Here is a 14,392-nt window from a genome sequence, read left to right as displayed (position 1 = left end):
CAGGTGGAAGCTGAGGTCAGTACAACTTCTCAAGAGCTCTGGGTCACCAGAGAAGACCACCCCCAAAACACACTGGAGGGCATTTTGGCCCTATGCCCAAGGGTGTGGGCTGTTGAACCAATTAAGTACTTACTAGTACTGTGCAGCCTTTGCAGAGAGAGAGGTGCCTTGGGAAGAAAGAGAGAACTCCCACAATGTGGGATTCCCCTGCATCCATCCTCAGCTCAATGCCCCAGAGCCCACGGCGCTGTGATTCCACAGCGGCTGCCCAGCAACAGCTGGCTGTGACCTCTGAGCTCCAGTGGGTAAGACGGCTCCTCCCACTTCCCAAGAGGATGAGGCTCACCTGGGGGCAGGAACTCTGGGGCTAGAGGGCATCTGCACAGAGGAACCAGGGGCCCTCTGGGGGCACTGAGCCCTAGGCAGCTGGCCTGGGGCACAGGGAGAGCCCTGGATAATGCTGCTCATCTCAGGGCCTCCACCCAGGCTCCTCTCCTGAGCACCTGCTCGCCCATGCTGGCTGGGGCCACGGCTTTGCCCTGAGCCTCAGGGCACATTGGCCTCCCACACTGGAACCAGCTGCCTTCCCCCTCAGCTCTGAACCACAAGGGTGTGTCCTGCACCCAGGTGCCTGGTGGGTCCCCCCTGCCCAGCACAGTGGCAGCGAAGTGTTCACAACTGAGGACACCCTCCTTGAGGACACTTTGGCCGACACATGCCTGGGTCATAGCTCTGGCATTCAGGGCACAGTCCCACATCACAAAGAACTGTCCTGCCCCAGTGCCAAACAGCCGAGGGGCGGCGGGGGGGCGCTGTATTAGGGGCCCGGGGTAAGGGGAGGCAGCCGCTGGAGGTGCACTCGGGGATCCGGGCACCGCCACTATCCCCTCCTCTCGTCCCGTGGCCTCCGCTTTGCTGAGAAACTGCCTCTGGAGAGAGAGAGTGATGAGCCGGAGAAGGAAAACTCCTGACTACAAATGTGACTTTGCAGAATGAGGCCGAAGATGAATCTGTCTTCACTATCATTCATTAAGGAGAGTCCTTTATAAATCCCAAATTAACAGTCTCTCTTTAAAGATGGGCGATTATCCTTCTTTTCTGGCAATTTACAGCTTTCAAAAATGCTAAAATATGAAAATTATCAGGGGGAAATTCCAACCGTGGTCACGGAAAAATGGAAATCCACTTTGACACGATTGATAAACATTTTTTTAAATTATCGATATTCTTAAAAGTGATCATCACACACACGTATGTTAAATGACTGCCCACATACATGTGTGTTAAATGACTGTTTTGGCAACACAGCTGTTCTATGTGGTCACAGGAAGCTCGGGTTCTGGTTCCGGTGGCACAGTGACCAGTTAGCCTGGCGGATAAACCCAGCTAGAGGTTCTTGGACTAAGGATGGTGACCACGCACAGGTGAAATGCCTGTAGGCTCAGGCTCCTGCAGCTTTCTGCTTTATCCCACCAGGCACCCGTGAAAGGAGGCGGCGCCTGTGCAGAGGAGGAATCATGGAAATATTGGGAATGAGGAAGGCCTTTCTGAAAGGAGACGCTGTCATTACTCAGGACTCACAGTTATGGAGAATTTCCCTGCCGGTGCCAGAGCACACGCCTGCCTCTACCCCAGGCCAACCCCAGGGACCCTAACTTAAGACGTCCCGCTTTTGGCGTGACAGTTCCAATTTTTAACAATTTGTCCTGTGTCCCTTGCCATTTTAAATAAGTCCCAATTATTTGAAAGATTTTAAAAAATCTTTTGGACTTTTTAAAAACGCCTTAGGATGAGGGACAAATTGTTAAAAAATTGGAATTGTCCCGCCAAAGCGGGATGTCTGGTCACCTTAGTCTACATCACAGCAGGTCCCAACACGAAGCACATGTGGATACGGAGGCCATTTAGTTTCATAAGGGAAACTGGGTTGAGGTGGTCCTCATGGGCTGAAGAGGTGAGGAGTATCCCACGGAGGCATCTCTTGGCACAGTGGTCAGCAGCCCACATGACTGCCTCTGCCCATGGACTTCGGGCTCCTTGAGAGCAAGGAGCATGGGAGCAGGACCCGAGCCTGTCTGCTGAGTGAGTGAGCCTGAGCAGCTTCCATCGGCCCCCGCCGTTGCTGACGGTGAAACAGAGGCTGGAGAGTTAATGGTCCGAGGATGGGAAGCCAGGTGGTCTGAGTCCGCAGCCCTAAGTGGGCCGTCACCGTGGCTTGGCATTGTCATGTACTTCATCAGTGCTACCTCACTGACCTCCCAGAAACCAGGATGTCGAGAAGGTTGGACCCCTGAGCCAGGCAATCGGGGGAAGAAACAAGGGGTCAGATGGGAACCGGTTTGGTCCAGGTTGGTCTCTGACTCCCCTCCAGTGCTCTCTCCCGCAGGACCTGTCCAATTTCAAATAACTACGTGGGCTCTGCTCAGAAGAGAAGAATAAAGGGAAACTTGAAATGGGGCCAAACATCCCCAGGCCCCACCCCACCACCCCAGAGCCGCCAGCAAGAGCATCCAAAGTTCTGTCTCCCCCTCCCTTTCCAAAAGCAGCCCCCGTCTCCCATCCCTTACCCAACAGGCCCCTGACCCCTGGGGCTGGAGTGGGTGCCCCTGGCCTTGGCCTCAGCACCCAAGGCTTGTGGAGTTGGGGCTGATCCAGGCCTCTCCCCCAAGATCTGGCTGCTACTTCTGCAGAGGGAGCCTGTGAGATGGGAGTGGCAGGTAAAGTGCTAGGCACAGGGTTGGCCTTTTCTGGTTCTATTTGCACCCGAAACTCCCACTACCTGGCTGCCACAGTGGGAGAGATGACCTCAAAGTTCCACACAGACCCACCCATTGTCTTCCTGACAGCCTGGCTGCACCCACCCCTGCCTGCAGGAGCCCATTCTGTCAGGATGGGAGTCAGTCCCTCCACTCGGCTTTTGTCATTCAGAGCAGGACTGCGTTCCCTCCCTGGGGTCAGGCGGCCACTTCCAAACTCCTCAGGCTGCGCTCCCCGCGGAGTCCCTGCAGAGTCCGGACTGGATCAGGTGCCTCAGCGAAGGTCGGGCTGGGGGCGGGAGAAGGGGCACGGGTGGGGGGGTGAGGGATCTGAGTCAGCCGAGCTGGGCAGGGGGCAGGCTTAATGGGATCAGATCTGTGTAATCCCATTTCAGCCTTTGTCATTCGGGCAGCCGCAGAGCCTGAGCTGGTCTTTAAGAAGACGTGTGGCCACACCAGAGAGGGACTGGCATGACAAAGGCCGAGAGAGACCTAGTGGGGTGGAGGGAGAGGTGGGGGAGGAGGGAGATAAAGAGATGAAAAGTTGGGGTGGGGTGTGTGGCCAGCGTGGTGTCCACCTCCAAGGCTGGGCCCTACCCCAGGCCTTAGCTTGGACCCCAGACAGCTCTCTGTCTGTGGACATGCCTTTGGATGGAACCCCAATTTCACGTTCAGGGCCCAGGAGCGTCACCTCAGCAAAGTCATGCGGGGCAGGGATCCACAGACAGCCCCTGGACGGCCCCCCTGCCTCCCTCAAGCTGAGGGACTGGTGCGACCCGACGACCCCTTTCCCTGCTCCATCGAGGCCCACGCAGCCCACCATGGTTCGGGCAGGCGTGGTCTGGGGGTCTTTCTTGTAGACGGCCCGGCCTCAGTTTCCTCCCCCCAGCCAGGCCTGTGGGCCGGAGTGCATCAGGGCCTGTTCCAGGCAGAGCGTGAAGGCGGGACTCCGCAGGGCGGTAGAGAGGGATCCAGAGCCCATCCACGTGTGTTGGGGGAGTCCCTCGTAATGGAGGCGGGGGTGTTGGTGGTGGACTGCGGGGTGCGGACTGGTCCAGACCCCAGGAGAGCTCAGAGGCCAGGGTGAGGTAATATGAACTGCAGAGGGGTCATCCCAGAGACCAGAGGGTGTGGAGGTTGGGGTGTGTGGGAAGAGTTCAGAAGTCAAACAGGAGGATGTGGTCTAAGGAGTGGGGAGTGGGGGCCAAAGAAGAGACCCCACCCGGAGGCCCCTCGCAGGGGACAGGAATGGGGTAGAGCTCAGAGGCACTTGCCCCGGGCTGGGGAGAGGGTTCCTGTCCGGGAAGGAGCAGTGCCAGAGCCCAGGAAGCCCAAAGGTGCAGATTCACATGCACAGGGGCACTCCCCTCTGCTGGGCGCCTGGGGTCAGCGTTTTCTGGCTCCTCCAGCGTTTTCTGGCTCCTTCCTTGTGTGTGTGGTGTCTAGGAAAGCAGAGAAACTGGGCCAAGCAAGAGGGGATGGGCGCACATACCAACACGCTCACACGCCCACAGGCCCATCTCCACGCAGACCCCGCCCCTCACAGAGCAGCTCCCTGAGAGGGGACGCACTCCCAGGGGAGGCTGGTAGGAGCTGGAGATCTGAGTGGCTTCGCAGCTGGCTCACACTGACTGACGGGAGAGCCAGGTGCAGGGGCTCCTCTCATGGTCTGGGGTAGGAGGGTCCTAGTCCCCGGATTGGGACTTGACGGCAGCAGCCTGGAGACCAGTGGCACCTCTTGCCCGACCGGCCCCGAGCTCCCTGTGCAGCGGGGCCAGCAGACGCCCAGGCTACCACTCGGGGGCCTCAGTGCCTCAGATACTCAGCCCGGTTTCCCTGGCCCCAGGCCCACACCCTGACCTTTCCCCAAAGCTACTTCTGAACTGCTCAAGTAGGCAATCATTTTTTATGATGTAATTTATAATGTATGCAGGTTGTCTTCATACATATGGTGTTGCTTTTGTGTGTCAAGGTTTCAGGTGCTTTATTACTCAGACGGCGTGATTTGCATTCACGTGCAGTTACAAAGATCATATTTCTCCAGTTTGCACCATAAGGGCCCGAAATGAAGATGAATGGCACCTCCCTTCATGGGGACCGAGGTTCCCCCCTAAATCCCAGAGCCCGGGTAACCCAGAGCCCCAGCGCCAAGCTTGGGGGAAGGAGGCCCTGGCACATCAGAGGGTCAAAGTAGGCCCAGCGCCTCCGGGGACAGAATAGGGGCACATGCATAGGAGCCCTCTTCCCAAGGAGGCCATTCTGCTGGCCGCGTGAACGCCCAAGTCTCCCACAGGTGAGAGAGAGAATGCTGATGAGTCTGGGCAGGACCTCACCTGCCAGTCACTTCCAACCGCAGCAAGGAGCTGGGAAGGTCCCACGGCCAGAGCCAGGTGCTGACCAGGTTCGAGGCCCACAGAGTGTCCCTTCTGGCTTCCTGCACACCCGGAATCCCCTGCCAACGGGGTTGGTGCAGCTTCGTTTGGGACTGTCCGGGGCTGGAGGGAGCAGCCACCGGCCAGCCCCTCTGCTAGGCCTGCCCTACACAGCTGAAATGATTAAGCTAATTAAGCCAGAACAAACAGACGCAGCACGGAGGGGGGCACTGACCTGGCGAGAAAGGGCCCCGTGGAGTGCAGGTGCTCATGTCAGCCACACACGGAGTGGGGCAGCCTGCAGCCTGCATGCAACCAGATTCCAATCCGACGGTCTTCCGAGGTAAACGCTGTGGGGAGGGCCCCCACCCCCCACCCCACCCACTCCGTTTAGCTGACAAGGCCCTGAGAAAGATCCTCGAAAAAGACTAGGAGGCCAAAGTCGGACGCAAAAAAATGCACTGAGTCTCCAAAACTCACCCCAAGGGGCACTCCCAACCTCTTCGGAGCTGGGGGAGGAGGTTGCTTGATACCTCAGACCAATCGAAAGAGGGCCCTGCTGGGGAACATGGAGACGAGGCTGCTGATTTTCCAAGTGCCCTCTTTCTCTGGATGGGGTGGAGTGTGTGTGTGTGTGTGTGTGTGTGTCTGGCTCCCAAGGGAACTAGGGCAGCGGGGTTGCCTGGTCAAGTAGCTGTTCGGGGTGGGGTGGGGGGAGCCATACTGGAGGGGGGAGGTGCTCGAACCCTGTTTGGATTGGTCAACATGGGTGGGAGCAGCCCCGAGGGCCCTCGTGCACGGTGGAGTGGGGGCCTCCGGTCCATGGCCTGCCCAAGCGTAATTATTTGATCTGCAGATGTAAGTGGAATTTATTGTAACAACAAATATAGTGATGTCAAAACCCAACCTTGGATTAAAGCCGGCAGCCAAAGGGGAAGTGTATTAATTTCCAACAGCATCTCGGGCCAGAGCCTATTAGAAGAAGCTATTCTTCAGGCCCCCCCATCAGAATTAATCATTGGGAGTTAATTTGAAGCTCAGACAAGTTGCTGTTAATTTAGTGCAGGGAGGACGGGATGGAATAAAAAGCTGAGGTGCTGGCCGAGCCTCGTGGGTCTCATTAATCAGCCAGCTGAGACGGCCTGGCTTGATTACAATTTGCAAAAAAATTCATTAGGGCCTGGGCGATTGACAATTTTTCTCTCTGCCTGTGATGTGACTCATTAGGCAGCCAAATGAAAGCCATGATGACGGCCATGATGACAGCGGCCATCAAGTGCGGCTTGTTTATCTTCCTCCCCTTGGCCTGTCTCTGGCCTGGCCTCCTCGCTGGGGGGCTCTCCGGGGCACCCGGGGGGTCATGGATTTGGGAGGAGGGGGATGTGGGGAGAGGGCAGGAGGGCCGGGAGTCCCTGGCCCTCTGCTCCACCTGCTTTCAAAGGGCAAGGATCATGCAGCTGGGGGAGGAGGGGGACCGCTGGGCTCCCTGAAGGCACCCTCCTCCCCCCCCCCCACACACACACTTCCTAGGGAGCTTCACTTTCCCTCAGAGGCGCATAGCCTTGTGTCTCCCACCCCGGCCAGGACTTTTGGAGGGGGAAGCGGCTACACCTGTCATGGCAGAAGCGCATATGGGGGCACTCCAGGATTGCTGGCCCATCAGGGAGGGGGCAGCTCCCCAGGTCTTACAGGGGGAACTCTGCGCCACATGCACAGTTCCGCTGGGGATGCATATCCGGCCTGGGACTGGCTGGGCAGGGGGAGGTGGTTTGAGGGGGGGTCCAGTGGGGCTGGTGTCTCCACCTTGGCAGCAGCCGTATGGCCAGCGGAGGCCTGGTATATGATGGAGGGGAGGATGCAACGGGCTATGCGGGTGAGCTCAGGGACCAGGCCTCGGCAATCTTGCTCCAGGTCAGGAAATGACCACCTGCCGGCCTCCGGGAGCTGGGTGGGGGACAACAAGGAGCCCTCGTGGCTCTCTGCCTCCGCTTCGCCCCCCAGGATCGGCCAGTCCATTTTATTGTGCTCTAAACCCAAGCCTGTGCCGTTCACCACCACGGGGAATCTTGGAAACGCAGTGGGAGACGGAGACGCGGCTGCGCCCGGCCTTCACTTTGCGCCTTCAGTTCCGGGGGGAGCCTCGGTGCCCATGCCCCTCCGCCGCGGGGAGATGGCGTGGTGTAAGCAGTATAAATTAAGTCAGTGTTAGTGTTGACCCACGGCGACGCGTTTCCCCTTCTTGAGCCGAGGACCTCGGTGTGTGCTGTGCGGTGCCGCTTTGAACCCCGCTCCTGCCTCCATTCCGGAGGCTCCTCTTCCCTCTGGGCTGCAGGTCCGGCGCCGCGCTCACCCGCTCCCCTCGCCCCTGGGTCACCGTCCCTGTCCAATGCGCCTGGACGTTCGAAACTGGTCGGAAAAGAGCCGGCAGCGCAGTACCCGAGGTGGCTGGGGTGGGATTGGGGTGCAGGCACGCCCCTCTGGGCCCTGCTGGCCGCCAGCTCTTAGGTAGCCCCAGGGACCAGCCCCAACCGGCCCGCGCTCCTCTCTCCTTCCCCCTTTGTGCCGCAGGTCTGCCCCAGCGCCCTCAGGGTGGGGCGGTGGTCGGGTCCCGCCCCCTCGGACCCCGCCCGGAGGGAGGTGCCCGGCCGCGGGCGCTCGAAGCCCGCCTCCGCCTCCTTCTGCAGGCGAAGCGCTGCCTGTAAGACCAGCTTGGCGGGCAGGGTTTCTGCTCCGGGGCCGGTAGATAACGCTGGAACCTGATTTACGGGCGCTCGGGCCCGGTCGGGCCAACGAACACCGCTTCTTTTCCGGACAGGGATCTTTGCAAGGAAACCCATTTCCTCCCTGGATAGGACCGACTTAGAACATCAGGAGTTTGTGCAAAGCTCCCAGTACCCCCAGTCACTCGCTTTCCCTCCTCTGGCCGCCCACCTCCTCCTCTGACCCCAGTCTGCCAGCCTCCTAGGTACTGAACAGGCTGTGCAAACAGGCGGGTGTTAGATTTTCTAAAGTGAAATTTTGGTTTTCTTGAATGTATTGCCCAATTGGAGCACTCGCTCCAACTGAAAACCCGGTAAGGCACCGCGTGTGGCTCACTTCCAGCCAGTCAGAACTGGCCAGGGGACGTCTGTCCGTCCTGGTCCCAGGCCAGCTGCCAGCCACACGCTGTGGGTGCTCCCAGCCCCCTCAGTCAAAGCTGGACACACGCAGGAGACCCAGGCATTGGCCTATTGTCCCACCCCCCCTTTCCTTTTTATTATTCACAAGACTGGGGGTTGTTTAAATGTCATAACTTATAAGAAAAGAAGCTACATTGAAATAAATTAAACACAACGGAGACAGGCGTGCTTCAGACATGGCTCAGGTAGGATATTTGCGACCCCGGGAAAGAAAGCCAGGCAGAACCAAAGCAAAGCAAATTCCCAGACCGCCCCCAAACGCCTGCTTCTCGGCCAACGAAAAAAAAGCCAGCACAGAAACTAAAGTAAGTGCCAACCCCGGTGTGTGTTCTTGCACGTCATGTTTACCTTTGGAAAAGTAGGGACAGGTAGGTGGCTGCTATGGGTGGTGGCGGATTACAGCAGAGGTTTTGCTTTCTTCTGGAATGTGAGTGGAGCATATTACTGGGTGCTTTGGTCCTATATAACTTTCAAAATACGGCAGCTGAGATCCAGTCCATATAGATTATCTATGTACAAAGCAGGGTAGTATAATAAATATTTAGTGTGTCTTCAGCAGTAGCTGTCGCCCCTTCGAAAGCAGTCTTGGAAGCCTGTGCGACAAACAGACTCTCCCTTTACTTGGGATGTCCACAGATGAGGCACAGGCCACCCTGGGATCCCTCCAGCGCTGGGCCTGGGGTGGGTGCTCCCGCAGAGGCCAGGCGCCTGGTGCTCCCCGGGCCCTCAGGGCCGGGCCTGCTCCAGCTGCTGGTGCTGACTTCTGATCGCGAACCTGCTGACGTGGACGGGGATGGGGACCACGATCTTGGGGTTCCGGGAGGGCTCCCCTGTCTTGGAGTTGGCGTTGCCGGCCTTCACGCGTTTCCACTTGGCCCTGCGGTTCTGGAACCAGATTTTCACCTGCACCTCGCTGAGTTTGAGGGCGTGGGCGATCTGCGAGCGCTCGGTGAGAGACAGGTACTTTTTGCAGTGGAACTCCTTCTCCAGCTCCAGCAGCTGCTCGCTGGTGAAGGCAGTCCGCCGCCGCCGGTTCTTGCCGGTGGACGTGGTGCTGCCCGAGGCGCCGCCGCTGGGCGGGGGCTCCTCCAGCGCGTGGCCCGGGTCTTCCTCCTTGTGAGCCGCCTGGCCAGGCAGATTGTCATCCGAGCTGTAGTCCAGATCGCTCTCCAGCGAGAAACTCTCCTCCTTGCCCTTCGGGTCGTCTTCCACCTTTGACTCGTCTTTCCCTTGCCCTCGGACAGCCCCGGCTGAAAGCAAAAACCAAACGGGGTTTTATTACATTTCACACGCCGGCCTCTTCCTTTCCCTCTTCCCACCGTCAATGGGACATTTTCCCCCTTGGCGAATGGTCTTTCTATGACAATCACACATTGTGATTTCCTGGCCTTTTTTGGGGGGGTGGGGGGGAGGCCGAGAAGATGTGAGAAAGCTCAAAAGAGAGGCTGAGACCACACAAGCAAAGGACTCAGGGCCGGCGTGCCTCCTCGGTACTGTCCAGCCTCTGGCAGCTTAAGGCCCGAGTAACAGGGCGAGTGAGGCCCAAGAGAGCTTCCTCTTTGTGCCCCGTGGTGGGGCCGGGTGAGGGCTGAGGGAAGTTCAGGATCCCACCACCCCAGTGAAAATTTTGTGAACTTCAATTTCGTCGAAGCCAGGGTGGGCACTTAGGGAGGCATAGATCCCACGCCATGCATTTTGGGGAGACATAATGCTAGTCAAAGGGAAGTTTGGTAGCCCAAGGAGAGTCCCCACCAGGCACCCCAATACACACAGGCGGCTGCAAAGCCTCCAGGAACCCAATTGTCCGAGGCAAACAGCAAGCCCAAAGAAAGGGTTCAGTAGGTTTGGGCGCCCCTAGGCACAAGCACTGTTGAGACTCGGAGCCAAGCTGACTCCCCTTAAGGCTGAAACCTACCGGGGCAGAATGGGGGGAGGTCAGGGCAAGACTTCGTCAAACACAGCGCCAGACAGATATGCCGCCCTGTATAGCAGCTGGCCCTGGGGGAGCTAAATGCCGCCAACCCCCCAACCCGGAGACCATGCTTGTCGCGTGGCTTTAAAATGCATCCCTTCCCCGTCCCCGAGTCCCCGTGGCTCCGCTGGGCCGCGTCTTCCCGCTCTTGGCTGGGGGTAGTTAGGGGGGGGGGTGTAGCCTCGACCCTCCGGCCCCGGCGGGAAGCCGGAGCGGGCTCGCCCCCGCCTCTTCCCGCCCCCCGCGCCCGCGTCGCGCGCGCCGCCGACTTACCCAGAGACGCCTGCACCGCCTCGGCCGCGGAGAAGGCGAGCAGCGAGCCCTCCTTGGCCAGGAAGCCCTTGCCGTCCTCGGCGTCGGCCTGCAGCGCCTCTGCCTTATCGAAGTTGCCGCTGCCCGGCAGAGGCTGCGGAGCGAACTTGCGGGCGGCCGCCGCCGCCTCCTGGTGCTGGGGAGATGCGGAGAAGCCCCCGGGCAGCGTGGCCATGAGCGTGGAGGTGAGCGCCATGCCCTGCGCCAGGCTGGAGCAGAAGCCGGTGGGCAGGCTGGGGATCTGGTGGTGCGGGTGCGCGGGCGGCAGCGCGGGCTGCAGCGCGGCCTGGGGCAGCGCGGGCGGCGGCGGCGGCGGCGGCGGCGGCAGCACCACCGGCCGGTAGGGCATGAACATGGGGTAGCCGGTGTAGACGAAATGGCCGGGGCTGGGCTGCGGCGGGCTGCCGATCAGCGAGTCTATGCTGAAGGCGGTACTGCTCCCCAGCGGGCGCTGCATCATCATCAGCGACGGTGGGAACGTTGCGCTCATAGACGCGCTCGGGAGAGGCCGGCGAGAGGCGAGAAGTCCCTGCGCCTCGCCACCGTCTGGAAGCCCGCTGGGCGCCTGGAGCACCGTCGGGCCGCGGGAGCAGAATCCGGAGAGCAGAGAGCAGACGCCGCTGCCCCTCAGTCCCGGACCCGCTGCATGCCCCGCGGTTGCGGGGGGTACGCGGGGTGAGGTCGTGCGCCCCGGAGCGAAGAGAGCGCCCGGGCCCCGCGGGCTCGCCGGAGCCGCTGCCGCCGCTCGCCCGTCGAAGCCCGCGCGCAGCTTCGCGACCGCAGCCCTGCGGCCCGGCTCACAGCCGTCGGTGGGTCCGTCTGTCGGTCCCGCTGTCCGTTGCCGGCCGCGCGAAGCTGGCGCACTTGTCTTCCGCGGGCGCCGCCAGCACCTTTAAATCGCGCTCCTCTTTCTCATTCACATTTTGCCTGCTGCCCAGCCGGGCTCGCATCACGTGGGGCCCAGTGCCGCCGCCCATTGGCTGCGCCAGGAGGGGCGTGGGAAGGTGTGGCCCCGCCTCTTCCACCGAGGCTGGCAGCCAGCGGGCTGCAGGCAGCACCAGCGGAGTGCCTGGGCCCGAGAGCCCGAGCCTGTCGCTCCGCGCAAACTTGAAAGGGGCGGTTGGCACCCTCAAGGCTCGAATCCCGCGGCCCGGCAGCCTGGTCAAGGCCGCCTTCAAGGGCAGCTTCCGGGACGAGGGCCCGCCACGGCTAAGCTGAGGGCGTTTTCATTTATAGCTGCATTGGAACAAACCTGCTCTCGGCTCATGCTATAGCTCTAGGGGCTGCTGCTGCTCTAGGGGGTCCCGGCGAGGTTCCTGGATATGGGGGCATGGTCCTGCTGCTTCAGATCTGCCCCCCTGGAGCGTTTGCCCTGCAGCTGACAGCCTCTGCCCGCCTTGGGGAACCCTGGGGGCTGCTCCTTGCGCCCCCACTCCTGCGCTCCCGCCGGGGCGGGAAGGCTGCCTGTTCCCCCATCCGGAGCTGGGCCCTCCCGTGAGCGATCCCTTCTCATTTTTCATGACAATCTTAATCATCGCACCTATTTACACACTTCGCCTTGCGCACCAAAATAGCAGCCACGATCATTATGATAATAAAGCGAGTCCTTCATCTCCTCCATTCTGGGGGAGGAAGGGGGAGTTACTGTGCCTCGCGATTGTATAACGTGAGATTATCCTGATGAAAGCTTTATGATGTTTGCTCAAATAAAAGCCCCGTTTTGTAAATAGGCGCTAATTAAGCACGTTGAGAACGGAGGGAGCGCTCACCCGGGCGCCGCCACTCGGTTTCCAGTGCGAGGACTCGAGGGCGCGCGGCTCCTCTTTGCCTCCTTGCGGGATGGAGCCGATTCCCTCCAGAAGCCTCTCCCGCCTGGATCATGGTAAAACCCCAGAATTTGGGAGTAAGAGAGTTGGGGAGGGCGTGGAACTAGGAATGTTTGTTTACATCCCTTTCTTCAAGATAAAACCAAAACTCTCAGCTTTCATGTTCCGTTTAAAAATGGAATCATTTCCTCTCAAGCGCAGACCATGCAAAGCGCGCCAGCGCGCGCGGGAGCTTCCACGCTCCTCCGGGGGCCCGGGCTCCAACTTTCCCTGGTCTAGATGTTCAAGTACCGGCTCCGGAGGAGCGGAGCGGAGGGCATTGTTACACCGGTCATTAAAAATCAGGTCACGCGGAGGGGCTAGTGGTCGGGGAGTTGGCCCGTGATGGGTGTTGGACGTGTGTTATGTATCACTTACAGCACGTTTAATTGGGAGATAAAGATAAATCGATCTTTATGAATTTATCGACCCAATTCTTTGAAGCTCTTCTTTCTCTTCCTTTCTCTAGAGCTCTCACCCCAAGGCCCCTGGGGGATGGATGTCTTAATCCCAAATCACCTCCTCATCCACGGAGTCTGGCTGGGCACCCCCTGCCCATCCAAAGGGTCCCGTAGGGTGCTAAGAAAACTCCCCGGCCCAGCCGCCACCCGCCCTCCTCCTCGCTACTTCCCCCCCCCCCCCAACACACACACAACCACTACCACCACCACCACCACCACCCGGACAAAGACGTCTGGAGCGCGGTCCCCCACTCCAGGCCGCAGTAATGGATGGCTCGGGCGGCAGGAGGTTTGAAAAGAATTCATTAGGACGCTCCCTGTGTTGCCTCCACTCGCTGGAAGCCCAGATCCTGAGGTGGCGGAGTCAGTGTGGGGGAAATGAATTCCTGCGAGGATCTTCCGGAATGGAGATATCTGTGGGGTCTCTAAGCTCTACCCCTCTTTCCCTACTCCTACAAAAGAAGAAAAGGAAAAGAGAGAGAGAAGAAAGAAAGAAAAAAAAAACCTGAAGCCGAGAGCAAAAGGCTGCTTTCTTTATGAGCATAATAAATATTCCCTCTCATGATGAGACAGTTACAGTCACAGAGGTCCGGGTCTGGTAAACTTGTTTTTTCAATACGAGGGAAACCCCCTGGACTCCTGGCTTGATTTACATGGCTACAGCCGGGTCCTTCCCTGCCTGGTGCCTCATGCCCCTGCAGGCTGTTACTCATCTCATCCAGCCAGGTCTGCCATCCACTTTGCTATTTCACAGGGAAAATAGTGTTCTAGGGACTTCCGTCGCCTGATTACCCTCTTCAAGCCAGGAATCCCTTTGATTATTTTTGATGACAATTCTACATTTTAAGTTGAGCAAGAAGATTTAGGTCCGTTGAGTTATAGCTACACTTTGAAATAATTTGATGGCCTATTATTTGCACCCATAAATTGCCATGCAAAGTATTGACTGCAGGGGTTACCATACTAATCTTCTTTTATTAGTGAGTTCAGAGAATTCTCATCAATATGAATTTTATTTACTAGTGTGCTTTCTCTCGGATGCAGTGCAGTAATATTTTCTCATGTAATGCTTAACTGCTTAGAAAACGACTGCTCGGCGTCGTAAAAGGATCCTTGTGTTTCGCAGTGATTAACAAGAGTCATTGGGGGCACCTCAGCTACCTGCACGGTGTTCGGAGTGTGGGGACTGCGGATAATAAAAGCCTTCAGCGTTTTTCCCCCCTCTGCTCCTCGGAGAGATATATGGGCAGCAGCGACAGGTACATACATGGCTGATCTAGCCTTGGGATTCCTTCCTGCTTAGCTCGCCACCGCCCTCAACCGCGGAGCCCCGGGAGCCTCAGCTGGCCCTGGCTGCGCGGGAAAACCACCCAGCGCACATCTTTGCAAACTTCCGCTCTCCGAGGCCTCTGTCCTCCCTGAGGTTAGGGAAAACGAAGGACGCACCACCGCACCAGCGCGAGATCTGGGTCTTC

At 58.8% G+C, this 14,392-nt stretch overlaps 1 protein-coding gene across 1 annotated transcript; it reads right to left on the bottom strand.

The window, feature by feature from the left end:
• Nucleotides 1-8,631: 8,631 nt before the first annotated feature.
• On the bottom strand, nucleotides 8,632-11,386 carry GBX2 (gastrulation brain homeobox 2). The gene is made up of 2 exons (XM_084892524.1): nucleotides 10,553-11,386; nucleotides 8,632-9,557 (listed from the first exon to the last, which is right to left on the bottom strand). Exons 1-2 carry the CDS (start codon nucleotides 11,079-11,081, stop codon nucleotides 9,034-9,036), a joined length of 1,053 nt encoding a protein of 350 aa, XP_084748650.1. The 5' UTR covers nucleotides 11,082-11,386; the 3' UTR covers nucleotides 8,632-9,033.
• Between the last annotated feature and the right edge of the window lie 3,006 nt (nucleotides 11,387-14,392).

This window comes from Pipistrellus hanaki (genome assembly GCF_964339955.1).
Source record: "Pipistrellus hanaki genome assembly, chromosome: 8".
Classification (NCBI taxonomy): Eukaryota; Metazoa; Chordata; class Mammalia; order Chiroptera; family Vespertilionidae; genus Pipistrellus; species Pipistrellus hanaki.
Note: the sequence above shows the minus strand (reverse complement) of the source record. Positions and strands in the feature narration are given on the sequence as shown.

What these genes read in the sequence shown, in the direction of transcription:
- GBX2 (XM_084892524.1), bottom strand. Translation starts at nt 11,081, where the DNA reads ATGAGCGCAACGTTCCCACCGTCGCTGATGATGATGCAGCGCCCGCTG. An exon ending in GGCGGTGCAGGCGTCTCTGG is followed by an intron (nt 9,558 to 10,552) that starts GTAAGTCGGCGG and finishes TTTTGCTTTCAG; the next exon opens with CCGGGGCTGTCCGAGGGCAA.